Source organism: Glycine soja, chromosome 16 (genome assembly GCF_004193775.1).
Source record: "Glycine soja cultivar W05 chromosome 16, ASM419377v2, whole genome shotgun sequence".
Classification (NCBI taxonomy): domain Eukaryota; kingdom Viridiplantae; phylum Streptophyta; class Magnoliopsida; order Fabales; family Fabaceae; genus Glycine; species Glycine soja.
Window position 1 is genome coordinate 31,336,152 of NC_041017.1, and position 25,563 is coordinate 31,361,714.

Below are 25,563 nucleotides of genomic sequence, written 5' to 3' on the forward strand. Positions count from 1 at the left end.
AAATATGGGCAAGTTTGCTAGCACTTGATTTGTCGACACATACGTATTAGCTAGCATGAATTTTTAATCGACTGAATATATTTTGATAATCAATTTTTTTAATATTTAATCAATAATTTTTTTTTTCTCTTTATCTTTTTTCTTCTTATAATATTATTATTAAATCAATCATTTATGTTTTTTTTCCTCAAGTTAAATAACTCAAAATTGTCTAAGACACATTTTTCATTTTAATCTTACAATTCACATCATAACACATTGAATCACTTGCTTTTCCTTTATTTACATGCTTTCATGTCAGAATCATGACCTCTACTTGTTTGAACTACGTTGGTACAAGGGAATGGGGTGCATGCTATTGCTATAAATTAAAAAACACCCACTTCAACAACAAACCCACAAACACTTGAGTCAGACAAAAAGATGGAAACCTCTAATAACAACCATGATGCTCCTCCTCCACCTCTACTTAAAGACCTGAAGGTGACCATCCACAATGCCTCCATGATTTTTCCATCCAAAGAGATTGAGAGAAAGTCCCTTTTCTTGTCAAACATTGACAAGGTCCTCAACTTTGATGTGGAAACGGTTCACTTCTTTGGTGCCCACAAAGATTTTCCTCCTCATGTTGTGAATGAGAGGCTCAAGAATGCCCTAGAGGATGCCCTTGTGGTTTATGACTTCTTGGGTGGAAGATTGAAGCTAAACTATGACACCAAAAGATTGGAGATGGATTGTAATCCAGAGGGAGCTGGATTCGTGGTGGCTTCCAGCGAGTACAATTTGGATCAGATAGGGGACTTGGATTATCCAAATCCAGCTTTTGCACAATTGGTACATCAGAATAAGGATTTTCTTAAAGATGGTGATGTTCCACTCTGTGTTGCCCAGGTACACATAAATTATCCTTTACATCATTATCATTTTCATTTTATTTGAAAAGATATGTTATTAATATGTTCTTTAACATTTTTTAAACGTACATTTTTATTATTAATTGAAATTTATAAATTATTGTCGATTTTATTTCTTATGATGGATTCTACTTATAATTTTGCAATTTCTAATAATTTAATTTTTACTAATAATAGAAAGTGTATTAGGAAGAATAATGTGTTAAATAGTAAATTGGTAAGTTAGTAATCCTCTATGTTATTTAAGTATCATATAAAATTATTTTCATTTCTTCCTTGAAATCATTACAGTGATGATATCTAAAATGAATAGGTAAAAAATGGAAATAATTAAATATGATAATTATATATAAAGATATTGATGATATCTGAAATTAATATGTAAGCTCTAGATTCAATTGGACTAAAAAATATATATAGGCAAAATTAAGAATTAAGTTAAAATTGTGATTTTTTTTTATAAAAAAAATAAGAAACCAAGGGTCTGTTTGATTATTCTTTTTAAAAAGAGTTTTTAGTTTTTGAACTATTTTGTTGTATATGAAGTGAGCCAAAAACTTTAGAGGGTGTTTGGTTTAGTTGTTTTCTGTTTTTATTTTGATTGGAAATAGAAAATGATGATGAAAATGCATTTGGTTAGACTTTTGAAAATATTTTCAGTGAAAATATTTTTTTCAAACGAACTAAAAACTGGAAACAATAAAATCTCGTTTTCAGTTGAAACCATGAATCTCGTTTTGGGTGAAATGAAAACGCGATGACAAGTAATGTAATTTTAAGCAAATCTAAAAATACATTTCCTTTTGAAAACACATTTTCAGTGTTTTATTTCTTGAAAACAGAAACAAGAAGTCAAATCAAACATGTTTTCAAAATTCTAATATTTTGAAAATGAAAATAATTTTCAAAAAATAAAAACAGGAAATGAAAACAGAAAATAAAAATACGAACCAAACGCACTCTTAGCATCTGGCACATCTCATCGGACTTTTGAGAGGAAGCATTTATGATAAAAAAAAATTGTTTTTTTCTTTTTAAAACAAGGTTTTTGGAAACAATTTTTTAGACTTCCTAAACTTTGGATGAGAAATGGATTTGCCAGTAGTTTAAAATTGATTTTGACAACAATTTTTAAAATCAAAAACAAAAAAAAAAGTGATTCAAAGAGGTCTTAAATTTATCTATTTTAAAATGGGAAAACTGAAATTACAAGTTAAACAAAAATAAGATATCAAAATTGTATTTAAGCTTAAAATATACTTAGTTTAGTAATTTTTAAAACAAAAATTTTGCATTTTTGCGAAAATAAAGCTTTAGGCAACTCTATTTTTATGTGCCTCCACGTGTAAGGTTTATTAAATTTTGGCCTCTAGCTCTAATAGCTAGCGACAAATTATGTGTCTCCTCCATGTGGAGGTTTTATTAGGCCCTAGCCTCTGGTTCTAATTGTGGCCAGAGGCAAATTAAAGCCTTCAATACAGTTTGCTGTCATATTATGAAGTAGCTTGAATTAAATGAATTAATGTCTCTTTATCAACAATAAAATAAAATAATGAATGTCTCTTTCTATGTCGCAAATGCTAATTCACTTTTGCAGCCGTCCACTTCAGCATATCTTAGACTTTATAAAATGATTTTATCTTATAAAAGTTTTGTATTTATCTTCCTATAATTTAAGAATTTTACATATTTAATAGTATTTATTAAAATATATAAAAAATGCATAACCTAATACAAAAAGAAAAATACATGAAAAGGTTAAATCTCAGAGAAAGATTTTGTTATAGATCCATAAAGGGGATATTTTAAATAAATTAAAATAGCAAGAATGATTCATTTATCTAAATCTCAGAGAAAGTTTTCCATGGATTTTCTTGACCCCGACAAGGATGTGGTTAGGTTTTAATTTTTCATAACTTTTCTTTCAAACCCACCGTGCCTCTTTACCTGCCTCTCCCTTAGTAGGGATGAAGATGAAAATGGACAACGTGCCTGATGCACTTGGTTCTCCTTAATTAACCCATATATATCCACATGCTATGTAAGACTTTTCTATTTCAAAAACAAATATTTTGAATATAATGATTAAAAGTTTGTAAAACAATTTAAACTTAACGTCAATTAAATTTTAATTATGACCGTTTAAATTAATTATTAAAAATAATTTAATAAAATATCTTGATATTATAATTCATGATTGAAAAAGACAGTATAAGAAAGGTTTATATTGTCAAATCATTTGAACTAAATACAACGATTAATACAATGTGGAAACATTAATATATTGGATATATAATTTTATGAAAAAAAAATGTTATACATTGATAATGTACAAATATTTAATCATAATTTATTATATAAAATAATTTATTAATTTTTAAAATAATTATATTAAAATAATTTAAATAATAATTTATGATTAGACGATAATAAATAGACATTAGACTCTAATTTTATTTTATAACTTGTACATGGATATTTATGGTCAGCAGCTTGACATACATTAGCCCAATATAATATATTGTAGTATTGCTTTCGGCTTTATTTTATATACCCATATTTTCTCAAATAAGATAAGTAGCATAAATTTACACCTAGTTGGCTAAAAAAGCAAAAAAATTACACCAAGAGACTCAACCTTGTTTGATACATTACTTGCTTACTTTAAAACTAAATTTATTTTAACTATAATTTTTTTTGTTATAATTATAAAAAATATATGACCACTTTTAATTGTATTAATTATTAATTTTTTATCTTTAATTAATTTTGAGATCTATTAGTAATAAACACTTATTTTCTATGAAAGTAGATATATTTATGGAGCTATTAACAAAATAAGATATACTTATTGGTTGAAAAACATATCTTTTAAAATACAACTACCACTTAAATTATTTAATATTATGAATAGTGTTGGAATAAATTTAAAATTCATGATATTATTATTTAAAATAACTAATTTAATTATTTTTGTTGTTCTTGACGAATTAGATTTTTTTTATCACCAATAATAACTTTTATAAACAGGGAGGATAGATGATGTATACAAGGGAGATCCAACGCTTACACAAAAGTTTTTTCTTTTTTTCTCAGCATCTTACACAAAAGATCTAATATAAAAATTAGATTAGTAATGAATTATGTTTTTGTTTCTTATATACGTATGTTGGAAGTAGTATTATTTTGCTCTTGAATAATACAAACATAGAGTTGTCTCATTTAATTTTATTGTCTACCGATACTGACATCACATCCCTTCAATACAATATATAAGTTTGACAAACATTCAAAGCGGTCCTTTATATTAGATAACGGAAAAATCGGCTGAACTTTAAAGACTGAAGAGCTCTATTCAAAGAGGAATTTATCTGATATTAACTCTTTTGTACATTACACTTTTATACTCTTTTTTTTTTTCTTTTTGCATTTCAAAATAGTTACTGAAAAATATTAATAATGCTTGCTTTAACTTAATATATCTACATTTAATTTTTCTATTGAATAAAATCTCAATATTCTTACGATGATATGATTTGGCTTTTGAAAAGCCTTTTTTATGAAAGTTTTTCTTGATGGAATGATATTTTAACATAAGTAAAACTATCTTATGTTTGGATGTAGTATTTCAGAATTATTTATTTCATATTAGAACAAATTCTCCTTAGAATTTAATAGAAATGCATAATTAATTTAAAAGATTTTACATCACCAATTAATTTAAAAAAATTTATGACTTTTAAGATAGATATTATAAAATTCAAAAAACTTATTACACATAATAATTTGTGATTATAAGAAACATAAATTAATTTAAAAATATATTAATCATTAATTTATTTTATACCATTAATTAATTATAAAGTTTATTAGTGAGATACTCACTCATTCTCTATACAAATTAATGCACTTATTAACCTATTAATAGTCACAATCATTGGTGAAAAAATTACACTTTGAATTAAGTATGAGTAAAGTTATTAATTATATTTGTTACTTAAATAATTTAATTTTATGAGTGTTTTTAGAATAGATATAAATTTAAGATAGTATTAATTAAAACTAACTAACTTAAAAAAATTTATTGATCGACATGAATTACTTATTTGTTTCTTAAGTAAATCACCTAAGTAATATTATAAAATATCATTATATGATCAATATTATTTATCTTTTTTTATATAATATAAAGATGTTTGTCTTTTTAAACCACCATAATCATTATCTAAAGAAAATCACAAATGTTATTTTTACCCTAAACCCTAAAGAATAACTCACTCAAACTTAGTTTATAAAAAGGAAATTTTGTTGCCTTGGGAAATCACATCTAATCAGCCAATTAATTTGTTAAAAAAGTCTAACTCACTTGATTAAGTATGATGCATACAATATTATTTTTTGGCCCCCTCTTCTTAATTCTCTAAGTTCTCCTTAATAATTTTTTATTAACATATTTTATCTAAAAGAGATTTTATTTTTATTTTTTTACTTTTATCTATTTGACAATTATATTTAGATTCAATAATCTAATTCAATAAGATTAAAAAAAATGATTAACATAGTGCAATAAAAATGCATTTGTCTTAATTTTTTTTCTTCAAAACCATCGTTATCATTAATACTCATCACTTTGTTATAATTGTTTGATTTATAGTATAATTAATTAGAAATATTTTAGTATAAAAATAATAATTGTAAAAAATATTATGAATTGGATATTGTAAAAAGAAACAAACATCACTCTTGATTTGACTCCTTTAAATAGAAATGGAGGGATTTATAAAATACTTAAAATAACTTCGTACCTTTCATAAAATAATTAATTTATAGAAAAATGAGCTTTGAAAAAACAAAATAATTGATTTCTTTTAGTAATATTGTTTTTAGATTTACAATTTCTATGTTTATTGATGATACATCTATACTTAGTTAACTTATATAAGCATCTTTTCTAAGAATTGTTCATGTGTGATTCAAGTATTTACTTTTGAAGTATTTTGAATATAATGAATCTTTCTTTTCACTTAATTTAATGAAACTTTTTATACTTTGTTCTCCTCTTGTTATCGATCTTTGGATGCTTATGTATTGGTTGTATTTTTTGATTAGTATCTCTCTTATGTTCAACACAATAACATATTTGTTCAACACAAGTATATTAAATTTCTTTTAAATATCATGCATGTAAAAGTTTAAATATTATTTTTAAGTTATAATTTTTTATATTGACTTTTCTTATATAAAATTTTTAATTTTATTCCTGATATTGTCTTCGATTCTTATAAATAAATAAAAAATAAAAATGAAGGACTTAATTTACATTGTTTCTCACATAGGTGACATCCTTCAAGTGTGGTGGTTTTGCAATTGGCATCTCTACTAGCCACACCACCTTTGATGGCCTCAGCTTCAAAACCTTCCTAGACAACATTGCTTCAATAGCTGCTAAGAAGCCCTTGGCTGTCACGCCCTGCCATGACAGGCACCTCCTAGCCGCTCGATCCCCACCACGTGTCACCTTCCCACATCCTGAGATGCTCAAGCTAAGTGACCAGCTCCCAACATGCCCCGAGTCCAACATCTTTGAGGCCTCCACCGAACAACTTGATTTCAAGGTCTTCAAACTAACATCAAACGACATCACAAAATTGAAGGAAGAGGCTAGGAATTCTTCAATTAGTGGTGGCCTAAGTACTAAATGTGTCACTGGCTTTAACGTTATCACTGCCTACATATGGAGATGCAAGGCACTTTCGTGCTACAATGATGAGAACCCTAATAGGTCATCAACTATACTATATGCTGTAGATATACGTTCAAGATTGAACCCTCCATTGCCTAAATCATACGCGGGTAACGCAGTGTTAACTGCTTATGCCACGGCAAAGTGTAAGGAGCTAGAAGAATGGCCTTTTATGAAGCTAGTTGAAATGGTGCGTGAGGGAGCAACTAGGATGACAAATGAGTATGCAAGATCTATCATAGATTGGGGAGAGATAAACAATGGGTTTCCCAATGGGGAGGTTTTGGTGTCTTCATGGTGGAGATTAGGGTTTGAGGAAGTGGAGTATCCGTGGGGGAAGCCAAAGTATTGTTGCCCAGTGGTGTATCATAAGAAGGATATTATTTTGTTGTTTCCTCCGGTTGGTGGAGGTGAAGGGGTGAGTATTATTGTGGCTCTTCCTCCTAAGGAAATGGAAAAATTCCATGGGCTCTTCAACAAGTTCTTGACTTCACATTGAGGGAAATGATGGGTCTTTCTTCCTCCTCCTATGGAAATGGAAAGATTCCATGCATGCTTAAGTTCATGACTTGAGAATTATGTCTCTCCCTCTATTGATATCCTTATTAATATGATATCTTTAGCTATTCGCTAGTTGTTATGTAATAAAGTATGATTCTTTTTGGGTTTTAATATGAATGGTACAAATAATGCAGTTATATATATATATATATATATATATATATATATATATATATATTTCAAGATTATATTTTCCACTAGTATGAGCTAGGAGATTGATCAATTCGTTGCAATTTGATGTTATATTCACATGTTGTATAACTATGACAAAATCACAAATTCAATCCCTAATTAACTAACTTCAAATCTTTCACCAAATGTTCTTTGAATTTCAGTTTGATTCTTAATTTGTTTTTCTTTTTTTACTTGGGTCTGCATTTAAAATTATCAACATTTTATCCTATATCCAGTTTTAAGTTCTATATTTAATTAAGCTTTGAAAGTTAATAATGTAAATAATTTCCTGTAAAAGTTAATAAAATTTGTAATTTCTTTGGATATATTAATGTAAAAGATCATATAATTTTATTTCATTTCTAGATCTAATTAATGTTGATCTAATTTGTAATATGTAGGTGTAAGAAACTAGGTTTTTTAGTTCCAATATACTAAATTGACCACCATGGCCCAAAGGTAATAAGTTAGCCCAATCTACTAGGTAAAATGTTGACTTCGGCCCACTACAATAAATACAAGCATAAGATCACTTTAATACGCTCACGTATAAGAGAACTCATTTTGGTTTAAGGTAAATAAAATATCTTCAAAATAAGCTAATATTGCCTTTCTGTAATGCCTCGTGGCATTATACATTGACTCAACCAACTTTAGTTACGAAAATAATTCAACAAGTGTAGAAATAATTTAATAAATGAAAATAATTTGTAAATAGTAAATTAAACTAGTCATATAGGTAGGTCTCTAGGGATATTTTTGTCAACTTCAAATAATCAAGGACAATTATGTAATTTTTATTTCATTTAACTCAATCAAATTTCAAATTTAATAATTTTACTAAGTTATTCCTCACTCAAAAATATGGATTATATAATTTTTTTTCATAATTTTTCCAACTTAAAGAGATGATGAAGTATATATAGTCAATTAGGGGCATTTTATACAAAAAATGGAATATTCTCAAAAAAATTCTTAAATATACTGTTATTATTCCAAGCTTAAAATATATTTTTCTTTATTCTTAACCATTTTATGCTAAAAGAAATAAGTATATAGGTTTTGTGGTCATTTTAGTTATTTTTTTAGGTTTCAATCAAAAAAATATTAAAAAATCATTCAGATAGTACTCAGTAATCTAAATAAAATGGTGTAGTTTTCTTTCCCCTGTATAAAAAAAAATAAAATGATGCATTTCAGTATTACCGATCCTTAGTAGATTGTTAAATACTATTTTTGAATAATTCAAAAATAGAAATCGGTAAAAATTGAGGTGTTACAAGCATAGCTCTACTAATAGTTAAAATCTTTCCTTCTAAAAATTATTTCTTCTTAGAACATAATTCAAGGAAATTAGTTTGAGAAAATTTTTAATTTTCTTTAAATAAACTCTGACATATGTAAGGATTTAAATAAACTTCCACAATGGATGATATATGTAGTTTTCTTTAAGTTAACTCTCACAATTAATGATGTAATTGTAGTATATTTTACACATTTCAATTTTTTTTCTTTCAAAAAGATGAAATTTTCACCAATTTACATGTCGATGGATCAAAATGATCATATATATCCTTTAAGTTAAGTTTTATTCTTGATGTTTTATATTTTACATTATACTAAGTTTTAATTAGATAATTTTTTTATCAATAAAATATACTCCTTCTGATCTCAATTGTAAGAAAAAATTATTTTACATTTATTAAAAAATTACTTAACTTCATTAAATTATGTCAATTTTAATTAAAAATAATAATTTTTTTCCCTAAATTATCATTCATTGTAACTTGACGTCAAGTATAAAAAAATATCTTTGACATTATTAAATGAAAAATATTTTAAAGATAATCTCAATAAGAAAAATTTAGTTTTGATTTTCTTATATTTAAAATAAAAACAATTTTTTGTTGTTGTTAATACTTAACATATTACATATTGTTGTAGACCTAAATAGGGTATCCAAGCATACCATATATATATATATATATATATATATATATATATATATATATCTTCCACGTACTAATATTTTGTAAGGTTGCATAATGTATATCTGTATCCGTATCGAATAGTATTACGGACAAGATAACTATGGAAGAACCACTCTTAGCCCGTAAATTTTCTAATGATATCAATCTCATTTGCAATATGATGAGGCACCATTGCTGTGTATGAGAGGATGTTAATTTGCAAAAATTAACATTACTTTCTTGTGTAATTAATATTAATGTAGACATATATAATTTGATAAATTTAAATGGTTGGAGGGATAACTTCACTTCTTTCGGTTTCTTTTGGAGCATCATAGGATCCGTATTCTAAAATGAATTGTTGGTGTTGGGGATCCTCCAAAGCAAATTTGCTTTCCAATATTCGATAGTGATTCTGAACCCAATTCTCTTTCGTTCTTCCACAGATTGGGAAAAGGGCTAAGGGTGATGGGAAACGATAAAGTTCAAAAAATGATTAACATTCAAGTCACTTTCACATATATTAATCTTCATTTTAATTAGATTCCTCATTTCTACATAGCTATTGGAGGAACCAAAGGAGATAAACCAACTGAGGTCACCATGAAAAGATGACTTTTTTTGCCAATAGATGCTGTATGAGAACAGAAGTACCACAAGAAATTGCAATTTTCAATTAGAGCCAAGCAATTATTTAAATGGTATAAGATGTTAGACCAAAATGAAAGTTAAAGGTATAAATTAATAGATAGATTTTTATATATTTACCATTATGGTATAAGATGTTACACCATGTTTCATTTTCATTTTAGCATTTAATTTGGTGGCCAACAAACAAGATGTATGGTTTTCAAAAGGGTTTTTTTATATTTTTTTTTATCAACCAGCTAATGAGCTCAGTTAATTAATCACGTATTATAGTTACAATTAACGTTAAACTAATATATTAAAATAAGTTTTAGTCTGATATATTCTTTATTAATAAACGATTTATAATTCCATTGAATGATTTTACTTGAAGTTGTTGTTTTGTTTTTTTTTTTTTTTTTTTTTATCAGCTTAAGTTGTTGGTTTGTTTAGGATAAAAATGGAGGTAGAGTTTCTTAAATAAATTAAAAGAAAAAGTGGGCTCTTTTTTCGCGACCAATAAAAAAGTGATAAAAGATTGCAGCAACGCAACTGTTGGTCCAAGAATATCTTTCTTGGCAACCAATTGAGAAAAAAGTTAATGCAGCAAAATTCTCTAGTACTGAAAAGGCTCTTTCTCGAGGGCCAATGAAGAAGAGAAGAGATACAATTGCTGTAAATGTTTATCCTAACAAAGGATATATAGTGTGACCAATTGGCCAATGCATTTTGGACTGGTCTGCTAATATGGATGGAATAGATGAGTGGTGCTGGAATTTGTTGCCCACTATTATCTTTTCAGTGGAGGTTAAGAATCATCTTTCTTGTCACAATTTTTCGTGATTTTTTTCATGTAAAAATTGTGTTTTTATTTATTTATAAATATTAAATACTAATTGAAAAGTAACCTTAATTCCAAATACTTCTTGGTCCGTCTTAGATGTAGCCTTTTTGAATTGTCTCATGTGTAACTTAAAGATAATTATTTAATAATTTAGTTTTATATTGACTAATGATATGATTAAGTTAAATTTATAACTAGATTTTGTGCCAAAATTAAAGACCATTCAATAAAAATATAAATATCAAATTTTGTAAAAAATATAATTTTATGTTTTTAAAATAATTTAATAACATATATAATACAAAATGTATTTATGCGTGAAATAAACTAAATTTCTTTTTGAAAAGATTAAAGACTACAAATATCAATAATCATTTTATATGTTATTTAAAACCTTCATGAATTTGTAATAAAAATATTTATATGAAAAATGTTATAAATTATGTTACTAACCAAATTATCTTTTACCAAATTATCTTTTACACAATATTAGTCAATCATATTCTCATCTCTTACATTAAAATATATTATTTAATCTATTTAACTTAATGTCATAAAAGTAAATTATTTTCCCCTTATTTCCTATCCTAGGATATGTGAGTAATAGATTCTTCCTTTGTATGAAATATACAGTTTTATGTTTTGAGCTAGGTGTTTTATTCTGAAATATATAATATTAGACTCCTAATTTAATATTCTTGTTTTATTATAATGCTGATAAGTCTTGTAAATAAGGGTGAGAAGCACGAATAATTAGTTCATGAGATGTGTATAATTATTATCCTACACGACTTATCTTTGATATTTCACACAAGTCTTTCAATGTATAACAAAAACTTTTTAGATACATTTAGACTATAGAACTAACAAGTTATATTTTGAACCAAAAAACAAAGAGAGAGAGAGAGGAACATAGAGAAAAGAAGATATGAGAGTTTTTTTTTTTTTTTTCTAAAACAGAAAGAAACTCATTATATAATAAACAAATTACTTTGAGACAAATTAACGTATGTAATAAAACAAAATCAAAGTGGTAATTAAAATTATTTAATGGTAAACAGTCTAATAGTTAAAATAAAAATGGAAATCACATAAATTTTGTAATTGGCCCATTAAAAACAACACTAAGCTTTTAATTTGATTTTGAAATTCAAAATAATTTTATTAAATCACAAAGTAAAAGGTTTACAAAGCCGATCATGACAGTGCATGTGGGAGGCAAATCGGCATATTTGCACTACAAAAGGACCCATGAAGTCTCTGAACATGCACGCAACACTTTAATCTCTTATTAGTTACTTTGAAAGCTTATTTATATATATAGACACGCGTAAAAACTTCTTAACCAAGATTTTTTTACGTGCTTCCTTCGCGTTTAATTTGGACCATCAAACCGTGCTCAACAGATAAAGAAAAGGGTGCTTTTGATTCAAGATATTGGCCGAAAAACACAAGATAGATCCTTCGATAGATTAAGCCACGCATGAAACGCGAATCCAAAGTGATGAAGAAGTGCAGATAGATATTCGTTCACCATATAGAGGAGAATATATCATTCCTACAAACAAAATTGATGATGTTTCTAGAATAGAAACGTTAGAATCGAATATTCATCTGTTCCGGGTGGGGAAGGGCTACTGAAAAGCTGAACTTTTTTAAGAGTTCGAACTTCGAAAGTCAATCAATGATTCTTAATTGAGAGGGAAAAGCTATAAAGGACGAGAAGGGAAGGAAATGTTTATAGGGAATGAATTTCTAATGCATGATGGGAATGACAGATATGAGGAATATATAAAGGTGATTCTTATATACATTGACATGGATCGGAATCTATTAACTTAAAGTTATTGGGGTCGTGAAATTTATTTAATTTTTCTAATTCGTGTCACATGTCACGACAATTAGTGGGGAACATTTATGTATATAGAAATTTCAGAAATTTCTAGCAGCGTGATAAATATAAAGATTTTGGCACAATAAGTTTTTGGATCATAATGAGTTTCTATTTAATCAAGGCATGTAATCTATTTTATTATTTAGTAGGGAAACTGAAAACTTAGGGTTGCTATTTGTAGCTCCCACCCTTCTTAGTTCTTACTCTTTTCAATATTTTTTAAAAGTTTTATATAATACCTAAATTGCCCTCCTCCTCACCCCATTGCTCTTCCGTTGCTCCTCCATGTGAGTTCTTGTCTTTTTTTTTCTCTGGTAGCGTTTTGCTGCTCCTTTTTTCACTCAAGTGTTGCCAATTAATTGACAAAAAATGGTTTCTGTTTCATATAGAAACTATGTTTTTGTTGTGTAGTCATACATTACGGAATCTAGTTTCCATTAAATAAGTAACGTGAAAAAAAATAAAAGGTGAAATATATATTGTTGGAAAAGAAGCTATGAGGTGCAAGAACCGATCACATGGAGAAGGCAATGAAAGACAAGGAGGAGCAATGGAAGAGAGAAAATGAGAAGATGGAAGGGATGTGAAAATGTTTGAAAAAAACGAGGTGATCAGTTTTAAAATACGAATTTAGTATTTTCTTTTTAAGAAAATTCTTTCGAAAGTCGTGTTTTAAAACATGACTTTTATTATTTGAAGTCGTGTTCTAAAACATGACTTATTCATATCCTTAATATTTTTAAAATTTATCCATTTGTAATATTTTTTAAAAATTGACCCATATATGTAAAATACCCGTCAAGATCTCTTTATTATTTTGAAAGCGAAAGCATATCACTTCAAACACAATGGAATCGAGGCTATTGACTAAGTATAAATAGAGAAGACTTCATATCGGGGTTCATAATTCATAACAAAGCAAACGAGTATATAAGAAAGCATAAGCCAAATTTTGAGTAAACTAGTGTGCACACTATCCCATGCCTAGTGGAAGTAGGGATCCTCTCGTTGTTGGGGGAGTAATTGGGGATGTATTGGATCCTTTTGAATATTCTATTCCTATGAGGGTTACCTACAATAACAGAGATGTCAGCAATGGATGTGAATTCAAACCCTCACAAGTTGTCAACCAACCAAGGGTAAATATCGGTGGTGATGACCTCAGGAACTTCTATACTTTGGTAACTCATTAATTTTGTCCAAGTACTCTTTTTGTTGTTCATATTTATAGTGATTTTAAATTGTAGTAGTAATTTTTTATACCAAGCTAGAATAATTTTTGTGAGTTTTTCTATTGAAAATATAAAACTTTTTTTAATGGAGAAACTCTCAAAAACTCTTTTAACTTTGTATTCAAACAATCTCATAATTATTAGTAAAAAATTTAAATATGATTTTAGTTTCATTAAAATGAGCAAATTTTATTTTTAATATTTGTAAAAAGAAATTGATTTTCTTTTTCTTTTTCTAAGAATATGACGTTATTGTTTTTGACCATCCATACTACTATTATATGATATAGCATCCATTAATTGTTTGTGTTTAAGGGAAGGTCAAGTACCCTCTCAAGTGGACATGTACATACATGTGAGGACACCTTTATAATATTTTCTACATCCCAAAATAAATAGTATTATTTATCTATCTCTTTTTAATGTATTATTTATGTATCTTAAAGTAAGTTAGGGATTGAAAATATTGATATCTTATTTTAAAGGAATGAAAATCAATCATTTTAGAAAAATTAAAACTAAAAATTTGCTCATTGCAGAAAGTAAAGTAAAGAAAACCCCACCACTCATTTTATAGGACTTAAAGTCATACTTAAACCTTACTAAAATTTCAAGAATTGAAATACGGATACAAGCAGTTAATGCAATATATTCTTAGTGCAATCGAGGATCATTAGATGTTACAATATAGTAGTAGTTTCTAGCTTAATCCAACTTGATTTCATTTCATTTTATTAACAGATTGCGGTTGATCCCGATGCACCTAGCCCAAGTGACCCCAATTTGAGAGAATACCTCCATTGGTGAGCCACAAATTTTTGTTTAAACACGCCATGAATGCAAACATATATATGAACTGAACTATACATTTATGAGTTTTTCTAGCTTAATGTTGTAATATTATACCCCTATCTTCTCTCAATGTGTCAGGTTGGTGACTGATATCCCAGCAACAACAGGGGCTAGTTTCGGTACGTATATGATGTTTTTCCATTTTTAAAACCTATAATTTTCTGTGCTTAAAGTTAAACCTATTCAAACCATTATTTTTAATTTAAAATTAGTGAGTTTTATTTATGTGCATATACTGATAAAAAAAATTAGTTCACATATTGTATTTTTATGTATGAAGTCTATTACTGGCTTGGTCTGAACAAGTAAATAATCATATATCAAAACAAGAAAAAATATTTTAAATTAAAGTATAATTGAACCAAGTAAAATGCATGCTATTAGTTACCAAACTAATAAGCACAAAAAATAAAATAAAAACTGATAGAAACATGATTGATTACTTATTCAAATTCACCCTCGCTTGTATTCTGTGTCAAACGCACAATGTTTGCTTGCTAGCTGTTTAATTTCTTTAACAAATGGACACATATGCTAAGTGTATTAGTGATTTATGATTTCTAATTATTTAAATTGATAGGAACTCAGCTTTTCAAAAACATTATTATTAATTATCTTAACTGACGAAGGTATTAGAAATTTTATTGAACACTGATTCCTAAACTCGTAAGTTTTGGAATCAAGTGTGTTATGTGATAATAAGAAGATCCCCATTAATAATTATTTTACTGAGTATATATAGTGGAAGGGATTTAAATTATGGATATTCTACAAGGTTCCATCAACTTTATCTTAAAAGTTTATCTTTTGTCCTTTGGAGCAGTACATCTCCTTTCCAACAAATGAATGATGTTCGAGTTTATCAAAATATAAATGTGGTCCAAAATATTTTAAAATAATTTTTATTTTTTTGATATAATAAATATTCTTTTTTATTGAGTACCTTTTTTAATTTATATCTATAATTGTTAGAATTATTATTTTTATTTAATTATATTAGAGAAAAATGATTTAGTTAATTAAGAGTTAAATCTCCAGTAATACACCCCCCCCCCCCCCCCCCCAAAAAAAAAAGTAGCTTAATTTTAATTCATTGGCTAACACAATGTGAAATACTAATGTTATGTTGAAACGGTGCATGCATGATGTATCAAAGCATGCGTTATGCATGGATGTAGGAATGCTAAATGTGGACTGTGTTTTCCATTGACTAGTAATTTGAGACTAATCCTATGATTATGGTCAGGCTTAGTGACTAATTAAAAAGACTCTCAACAAGTACCTTCTTCAAGGTTCGAATTTTGTTTTATTTTTAATTTTTATTGCCAGAGAATCCAGCTTACAATCACGCCAACCTTTAAAATGAAGAACAGATAGAGATAAGTATATGATACTAGGGCATCATATTGTAAAGTACGATCAGCAAACCTGATGATGACCAACATACAATCCCAATTAAAATCGGAGATTATTATGATAGATATTTAAGTTGTTTCTTTGTTTTTTTTTTTATAAAAAAAATCTTTATACAAAACCAAATATGCATATATATATATATATATATATATATATATATATATATATATATATATATATATATATACAGTTAGTTATACATGTGTATAAATACACACAAACATACATTTATTTTTATATATACATACAATATATAGCAGATACTCAATATTGAAAATTAATTTTTGTTTTGATGTTTCAAAAACGTTTTTATTGGTTTTAATCTTCATATACAAATATTATTTTTTTAAATGCTTCTGTCATTACTTTGTGATAATATATGACATGCATCTATATATGTTACATCAACAACCATCCTTAAATAACATGTAATGTAACATATATAGTCATCGATGCATATTACACATTATCATGAGTGAAGATACAGGTCATTTAAAAAAAAATCAAATTTATGAGGATTAAAACTGACAAAACAAAAATTGATAGACATAGGTTACATTAATTAAGCCATATATATTTACAAGAATTAAGAATATATATGTTTTACCTGATTATTAAGATTCAAAATATGCAACCAAATTAGCCAAATTATGAACCATATAAGCATTGAAGTCTTGTTTAATTTCTCTCTTCCATCAGAACTCAAGTAAGAATATATGTAGCCATCCGAATTCTTAAAGTGCATGCATGATCATGTGCAAAAAGATGAGAAGATTCATTCAGTTCAAGAAAAAAGACACAAAGCAACTACTGTGACTAAAGGAGAATATTCCTATTGAATAAACTACCTTTTGTTGGCAAGATAGCTCTAAAACCTTCATAGGATTTACAGAGTTATAGAACATCATAGAAAAAGCTTCATAACTTGTTGAAGCAAATTTAAATAAGGGGAGTTAAAAGAATAAGAATTAGATTTGTTTAAACTCCATTTCCAAACATCTTATTGACCAAAACTCAGCATCATATATAATTCAATAAATTCATCACCTTGACAAAATGTGTTCTTTCTAAGTGAAAAAGAACCCTCCTCCATTTAAACTTTCACTTCAACCATACCCCATCAACCTACTCACCAAGGTAAGCAATCTTAACATCCTTCTCATCTGAAATAAGAAAAATTCCTCTGATTTTTTTAAAGAATTTTGAGATCCATCATCTCTAGTGAACCCCCAATCTTTCCATAAAAAAAGAAAAAAAAGAAAAATATTCTGCTTCCATCATCTATCTGCTTTTTAAAACCAGAGCTTACCAGTATGTATGAGTGTTTCTGGCTTTCTGCCCTTTGCAGTACGAAATGCTAAGATATTTCCACTGAATTGAAATTACGTGTTCCCATTTCCTATTTAATTTCCTTAGTTTCTTATCTCTTCAGTTAGAGGATGACACGTACTTAATTAAAATCAACTCTATCTTCTGATTGCTATTATATTTTTGAAGTATTATTTTTTAATTTGGAAGAGAGGGAAAAGGACACAAGATTAGGTGATTTGGCTCCTTTCTAAAACGTTAGGACAGCAGTAGTAGGACCATACATGTCTGAACATTATTAATACAATACCTTATCTAAGAAGAAATATAGTACTATTTTATGTTTGACAATCAAACTGAAATATATTATCATTGCATGTATATAAATCATAAGAGTTTAATGAGCGTCAAAGTAGATCAAGTAGAAATCACATATATATAACTTTTAATATAATTATTATAAAAATTAATAAATTTATTGATCATATAAAATTATTTTATATTGTGGGTATTGTAACGATAAATATGCATTATTTGCAAAGGCCATGAGGTTGTAACATATGAAAGTCCAAGACCAATGATGGGGATTCATCGTTTGGTGTTTGTGTTATTTCGTCAACTGGGTAGGGAGACCGTGTATGCACCAGGATGGCGCCAGAATTTCAACACTAAAGAATTTGCTGAACTTTACAACCTTGGATTGCCAGTTGCTGCTGTCTATTTCAACATTCAGAGGGAATCTGGTTCTGGTGGAAGGAGGTTATACTAAGAAAAAGTACTTTATATTATTGAAAAAATAAAGTAGTATAAGCTTCGTTGAGGGTTTCAGAAATATTAATTGGCAATCTCCCACACTCTTTAGTAGTAAATGAGTGTTTTTCAACTTAATTAAACTGAGCATACAGTGAAATAAATTGCTAGCTCAGTTGGTAGCAGCAAGTACTCTGCATATACACATAAATGAAACTGAAGCATCTAGGTTCATTTTTCTTATTTGTATTATCAGTTGAAGAATGTTAAAGATATCTGATATACGTAAAGTGGAAAATATAACTCGAGCATAAGTTAAAGTGATGGAGTATTTATACTTTTGCTTACTATCCATGATAGTCTATGGGATTGTGCTATTAACAAGTATGATGAAAACTTTCTTTAGCACTAATTGTACTTAAGATTAGCTCTTTAATAAATTAAAATCGTTTAGCTAGCTTATATATATATATATATAAAACACGACTAGGTTATATTATATGATCTAATATATATGTACTTGCAAGGTATATTTTATGGTTATATCTTCACTTTTCAGGAAAGAAAAAATTCTCTGGGAATCACATACTATCAAGAACAACACATAAATTTTGAATAAGAAAGCACTAATAATGGGAGGTTTTTGTGGACTATATCTTAGACACGTAGTTTTCGACTTATATATAAGGTGGATTCACGTAACTTTCGGATTTGTGTGGGTGTAGAAAATGATCCTAAAATGATAAGGAACATTTTTACAAGTGGTCCAAAGGAAATGAATGAACCAAATATAACCTCAAAGTCATCGAGTGCAAGATATGAAAAATGAATTGAAGACGGATTCCTGAAGATATTGACTGGAATATATATATTTCTCTTGTCTGATATGTTTCAATATCATGTTACAAATATTGTTCTCCGACTAATTTTCAAGTATTATGAAATAAAATACATTTCGTCTCTAACCCTAATGTGGACGGAATATTGATAAAATATCAATTGCATAAAGTAATTAGTAATTACTTTTAATGGGTTCATATAAACTGCATTACAACTTAATTAACACCGTGGTGAAATCTGATTTTTTTTAACATGAAGTTAATTTATACAATATGATATGGTCAACAAAGCCATTGAAGGAACATGCATGTGCATCAGATTTTCTCATGTGTACCAAAAAAGGTTTATTTCAAGATGACATATAGCAATAAGTGAAAACTAAAAAGCCAAATTGGTATAGAAACAAAAGCTGGTCTCCCATTTTTTCTTCATTTTCTGAATCACGGATATATGAAGTCCAATAACTTTACTCTTTTATCGGAGACTTATAAAACATAGGAAAAACAGTATTTTCATGCTAAGTTAGAGTAATACTGTAAAATGAATAATCATAAATATATTAGACGTGAACCAACACTAATACATCGGAGTTTAAACAAATCTAATAATGAACAAATCTAATAATGAGAGAATTTGTTTGACACCATGACATCTCCTATTCATCCTCAATTTTTGAAAACCCAATCAATGGTTGCCCCCAGTCACCCTCCTCCTCCACACTATGTACCATTCTTGTTCCAAAACCATGCATCAACAAAGTCTTCTTCCCTTACCCCTAAATTCCTCTTAATTATGAACAAGACCCCATAGACCCTCATAGTAAATACTTAATGTACCATCTTTATCCACAAATTAACCTACCCATAGGAACCCAAACCTTTTCTTATTTTCATGTTTTTCGTCCACCACCTTTCAAACGCCGTATCTTCTTCCCTTAAACCATGTACTCATTCTCTCGCAAATCCACACACTTGCATGCCAAAAACAACTTTTTGATATGTTTATATATATATAGAAAGGTGTGAAGTTTCACGGTTGGAAGCTTGGCTTAAAGAAATGCATGCTCAATGAAAACAAACTTGCATGTGCCAACCATTCTCCTTTTTGGCTCAAAGTAAGGAAGCTTAAATTCAATTTCAGCAATCAAATGGAATTGATATTGATTTGTTGGTCTTAAATGTGACTGAATCAGCCGTGTCAATATCTGAACAACCGACTAAGTGATTTCTTCTTAGACGATCAATTGGATTTTGTTTCTCAGTATAGGTTTTTATTTAAGTGTAAAAACATTGAATAATAATAATTTAATTTTTATTGATTTTTATACGAAAAAATTAATTTCACGTATAACTTCGAAGCTTAGATTCGGTGTGTGACTCCGACGTTATGAGAATCTGCCATAGGTTATATAGAAAAGCAATTAGAATATAACATCTTCATATTGAAAAGCATTTATATATACTCGAGAATCATCATCTGATGTGATGTGAGAGAATGAGAAAGATTATTCTCATCCGTTAGATTAATATCAAATATTAATATTAAAATATTTTAAATTTAAATTAAAGTTTTATTTAATCATATATAAAATTTCTATAAGATTCACCAAACAAAAAATTAAACAATTTTGAGATTTAATTTATGTTAAAATCGTTACTACAATCATTACCATTGTTGGCATGATTATCGTCGATGTCATCAACATACTGTCGTGATTTTCACCACCAAATATAAAATCAAATGTCTTAAAAATTAATTTATGACATCTTAAAATATGTCATATGACTATGATCACCAACTACTGTCATCACCAACATGATAGTTGTCGTTATTACTGTTGCCACCAATAATAACACCGTGATTGTTGTTATGACCATGTCGTCATCAATAACATGATTGTTGTTGTTATCACTATCCTCGTTGGTGATGGTGGTGGTGACGGTAACAACGACGATCATGTCGAGAGTGATGACAATGATTCTGATAACGATCATGGTAATGATGATTGCGTTGACTATCTTAACGCAAATTAAATCTTTAAATATTTAATTTTTTGTTAATAAATATTATAGGTTTTATAATTAAATAAGTTTTTAATTTAAATTTAAAATCTTTTAATTTTAATATTTCATTTTAATCTAATGATTTGGATTAATCATTCATATTCTCACATAAGATGATCATTATCCTATGATATTATATATATATATATTACTGTACCTCTGCCGTCTAATTTTATTCTTTTTTCTTTACAACTATGTCGTGTTTGATCCTGAACGCAACAGAAACCATACAAAAGTTTTTCCCTGTCAACTTGACTTTTCCCATATTCATTGTAGCAGCATCACAGAATACGTGGGGACTTCGTTGCATAAAACAAAAAAGAAAAAGGAGGGAAATATACGATCCAATTCCTTGGATAAGATATTTATTTATGATGATTCCTTGGATAAGATAGACACTGAATACTGCCGTGGGCCCATGTCAACCTTGCCCCGTATTATTATTAAGCCATTTCATGGTATTTTATCCTCATATCTTTTGTGGCAGACAGGCGATTTCAAATATTCAGTGGGCTCTATAATAATTATAAAAATAAAAATTAGGTCTTAAAAATTTAAAAATATATAATTATGAAATGTAAAAAATATATTATATAATATAGAGAGATAAGACATGAACATAAAAGAAACTAATAAATTTTTTTTTCTAAAACATGATAATTCTTATTAACTTGATGATGCAATTTTATTTGAAGAAATCAAACTTTATGCATGATATTTATTGAGAATGATATTCTTAAAAAAAATATTTTGATCAGATTATTAGTGAGTTATGTAACAAAAAATTGGAAGAATAATATTTAAATGATCAAGAGAATATTTTTTTTTATTTGTCAAAGACACCAAAAATCTCATGATTGATCCATTCTTTACCGTTAAGATCATGTCTAGTTCTTAGCACATTATTAAATTTCACTATAACTTATCATAAGTTACATTGTATTCTTTCTTGGATCACTTTTGGTTTAACTTCAAGTTGTCTCTCTTTACACTTGCTTATTCAAATAAACACTCACATATTCTTTACAACAAAGCCTCTTTTGACGCACAAAAGTATCAAAAGGGAGCATTTTTTTAAAATTTACCATTTGGGGTAGATTTTAAATTAATGCCTGTTTAGGGATAAGTCGTAACAGGGTTACGACTTTTGAATTGAAAGTCGTAATACTTGCTATGACTTCTATTTTTTTTAAGACATTGAAGTCGTAAAATTTTCTGCGACTTTAATTTTTTTTAAGAATATAACATTAAAGTTGTAATAGTTTTTTTTTTTGTTTTTACGACTTTAAAATCGTAAAGTAAATTATTTTTTTTATATTGAAGTCGTAAGTTAGTTTACGACTTCAATTTTGTTTTTCTATAAAATCGTAAATATTTTTTATTTTAATTATTTAAAGAATTAATGTATGTTTTATTTGATATTTATTATATTTTTTGTATATTGTCTTAATTATTTAATATATTTATTATATTTAATATTTTCCATATTTTTTATATTATTTTTAAAATATTTTCTATATTTTTTGAAACAAGTAATGTGTCGATTTTTTTGTATCATGACATATATCTCTTCATAGTACCTATGTTATGCCTTCATCGTATTTATGGTTTTCATGCCAACAGTAGCAAATGAGTAATTTATTTTATTAAATATTTCCTTCACTATGATAGTAATAGGCAATGTTTAGACTCCTCTTCAAATAGAATTCATACATTTGGTAAGGTTGGTAGTCATATAAAAAATATAGAAAATATTAAATATAATAAATATATTAAATAAAAAAATATACAAAAAGATAAAAAAATATTAAATAAAACATACATTAATTCTTTAAATAATTAAAATAAAAAATCATTTACAATTTTATATGAAAAAACAAAATTAAAGTCGTAAACTAATTTAAAAAAATTGTTTTACTTTACAACTTTAAGTCATAAAAAAACTATTACGACTTTAAAGTCATATTTTTTTTTTAAAAAAAAGTTAAAGTCATATAAAATTTTACAACTTTAATTTTTTTTTTAAAATTTAAATCGTAACATGTGTTAACGAATATTAATTTAAAATCTACCTCCAAACGATACTTTTTAAAAAATATAGCACCCTATCGATCGGTACTTTTACCCTTTATGCTTTTACCAAAATGATACAAAAATTAGTAAGGGAAGGGCTTACTAACTATTTATCGTCCTATAAGTTACATATACTTCCTCTTTTATAGTCATTTAGAAAAGCGTTCTTAACAATTATTTGAAAGAGCTTAATGTTTTTATGAGTGGCAAAAGCAAACATAGTTTTGATAACTTCTAATTTAGCCAATAGTGAAAGGTTTCTATGAAATTAACGCTTTATTGATTAGTCTTAAGCTATTGACCTTGCCTTGTTTCTTTATCACTCTATTATTTTCGTCCAATTTATTGTGAAAAAACCATCTTGTTTCAAGGTTCCTTAGATCTTCAATTATTCCACACTTACTCTCTTAGACTATTTGATTTGGCATAAACTTTCCTTTTGAAATATTATTAGTTCAATAACTTGTTAATGAGAATTAGGATATCTCTCGAATGTCTTATGATTTATATGTGATTTTCACTCAAATTCTTAACTTAAGGTGTTTTCACATATTTAGGTTCAATAGAACAATATACACATTTTAAATAAAGACTTCCATATTCATCCAAATAAAATCATGTATGCCTCACATAAGCATTTACTCAATGCCCATTCATGTAGAATTCAAGCTCACACTAACAATTATTTTAGGCATCCAAATACAATCCACATAATGTAGATGTCTAGTTTATAGAACTAAAAACATTTTTTTTAAAAAAAAAACTACTAAAAGTCGTAAGCACACAAAAGTCATGCTGGAAACAAATTCTCAGCTAATACAAGCCCTCCACTTTAAAAAAAATTGTTTGACCCAAATATTACTCAAGAATGCAAATCTCACATTCCAATTCAATCCCCAAAAATAACTTTTAAAATGCGCAAAACATCAAATATGGTTTAAAAAAAAATAGAAGTCTCACAATCACAATTTTAAACAGATATTTGACTATTCAAATTAATTTATTTTTGGACAAATGACCACTCAAATGAAAGATTAAAATTACTAGATTTCAAATATGAGCTATGTTTTCATAGAGGGTCAACACAAGAGTAGATATATTTTAAAAAAATGTTACTGAGGTTAGGAAAAAATTCCATACTCCATGTTTTTAAAACAAAACTTGTGCAAAAAAACGAAGTTTAAGTAGTATATATATATTCAAGATCAATAAGCATATTTCTTTTAAACTCATTTTGTACAAGGACTTATGGCAAAAACTTAACACAACCAAAATATCACTAAGTTAAAAAAACACCAAGCAAATAAAGAGGTCCTGGAGCACTTCTACATACATAAACCACCAGTTTACCATCACTTGCAGTGAATTATTTTTGCTTCATTACATTCTATAAAATATTTGAGTAAGAAACATTTGAGACAACCCAAAAAGAAGCACCTTAACACCAAGAACACCAAACCAAAAAGAGGATGAATGAATTCTTATTATGTGCAAGAGAATGTGAGAAGAAAAGAGAGAGAAAACAGATTATAGTGGTTCTACCCTTACCTTGAAGAAGATGGTGAAGCTTTTCTTAAATCAAATAAAGGATGGTGGGATTCTTGTTCTCTTATGGTTCCTACAATTCGTTAATGCATAAGAAATCAAGCAAAGTGAGGAAGGAGTGGGATGTGTTTCGACCGAGAGAATTGAGAGGAGAAGAGAGATTTTTTTAGAGAATGAGATATATAACTTGGTTGAGAAATGAGAGGAGAGGCTTTTAGTTAGGAAAATTATATTTGGACACCCAAATGCTAATTAACACCTAACAAGAGAGTGAAAAAACAGAAAGACATAAATAGGATAGGTGATATGATGTTATAGGAAGAGAGAAATGGAAACAAATAGAGATGTTAATGGAATATTTAAAATAAATATATGTTTAAATATAAAAAATGATGAGAAAAAAATTCAAAAATAAGATTGACACCATTTCCAAGTCTCTAGGGTATGTCACATGAGGGGAAAAAGAGAGAACTTAAAATTTCAAAAATCATTCCTTAATTAGTTAAGTCAAAAAATGAAAGTATAGCGTAAGAATATGTAAGTTTCCTTATTAGCAAAAGTTGTTTTTCATTTTTCCTTTTTTTGCATGAAAGATGAGAATTTTTTTGTTCTATATGCTTGATTTATTATATGTAGATGGATGCTCTAATCATTTCCATGGTTTTCTAACATGGTTAGGCTTGCCGCAATCTCACTCTATCGTAAAATGTGTATTTTTTTATTTATGAAAATCTAAGAAAGTATTAAAAAATTTATA

At 27.5% G+C, this 25,563-nt stretch overlaps 2 protein-coding genes and 1 long non-coding RNA gene across 4 annotated transcripts; 2 read left to right on the top strand and 1 right to left on the bottom strand.

Annotated features, from left to right (window-relative positions):
- The first annotated feature begins 291 nt into the window (after positions 1-291).
- Positions 292-7,329, top strand: LOC114389679 (omega-hydroxypalmitate O-feruloyl transferase-like). The gene is made up of 2 exons (XM_028350413.1): positions 292-891; positions 6,251-7,329. The coding sequence occupies exons 1-2, from the start codon at positions 424-426 to the stop codon at positions 7,154-7,156; spliced, it is 1,374 nt and encodes a 457-aa protein (XP_028206214.1). The 5' UTR covers positions 292-423; the 3' UTR covers positions 7,157-7,329.
- Positions 7,330-13,605: 6,276 nt separating this feature from the next.
- Positions 13,606-17,651, bottom strand: LOC114389719. Its single transcript, XR_003661799.1, has 2 exons — positions 17,275-17,651; positions 13,606-13,799 (listed from the first exon to the last, which is right to left on the bottom strand). It is a non-coding gene; the product is annotated as an uncharacterized LOC114389719 (long non-coding RNA).
- Positions 13,631-18,627, top strand: LOC114389718 (protein HEADING DATE 3A-like). 2 transcript variants are annotated; one of them, XM_028350460.1, is made up of 4 exons: positions 13,631-13,908; positions 14,701-14,762; positions 14,890-14,930; positions 18,078-18,627. In XM_028350460.1, exons 1-4 carry the CDS (start codon positions 13,708-13,710, stop codon positions 18,302-18,304), a joined length of 531 nt encoding a protein of 176 aa, XP_028206261.1. In that variant the 5' UTR covers positions 13,631-13,707; the 3' UTR covers positions 18,305-18,627. The 2 variants fall into 2 exon arrangements, with proteins under 2 accessions (XP_028206261.1, XP_028206262.1); XM_028350461.1 differs by having other exon boundaries at positions 13,685-13,908; positions 18,163-18,627.
- Positions 18,628-25,563: the final 6,936 nt, after the last annotated feature.

Bases quoted from the DNA above. Each gene is read 5' to 3' on its own strand.
- LOC114389718 (XM_028350460.1), top strand. From the start codon at position 13,708: ATGCCTAGTGGAAGTAGGGATCCTCTCGTTGTTGGGGGAGTAATTGGG. The intron at 13,909-14,700 runs GTAACTCATTAA...TTTTATTAACAG, and splicing joins TCAGGAACTTCTATACTTTG to ATTGCGGTTGATCCCGATGC. The intron at 14,931-18,077 runs GTACGTATATGA...TTATTTGCAAAG, and splicing joins AACAACAGGGGCTAGTTTCG to GCCATGAGGTTGTAACATAT.
- LOC114389679 (XM_028350413.1), top strand. From the start codon at position 424: ATGGAAACCTCTAATAACAACCATGATGCTCCTCCTCCACCTCTACTT. The intron at 892-6,250 runs GTACACATAAAT...TTTCTCACATAG, and splicing joins TTCCACTCTGTGTTGCCCAG to GTGACATCCTTCAAGTGTGG.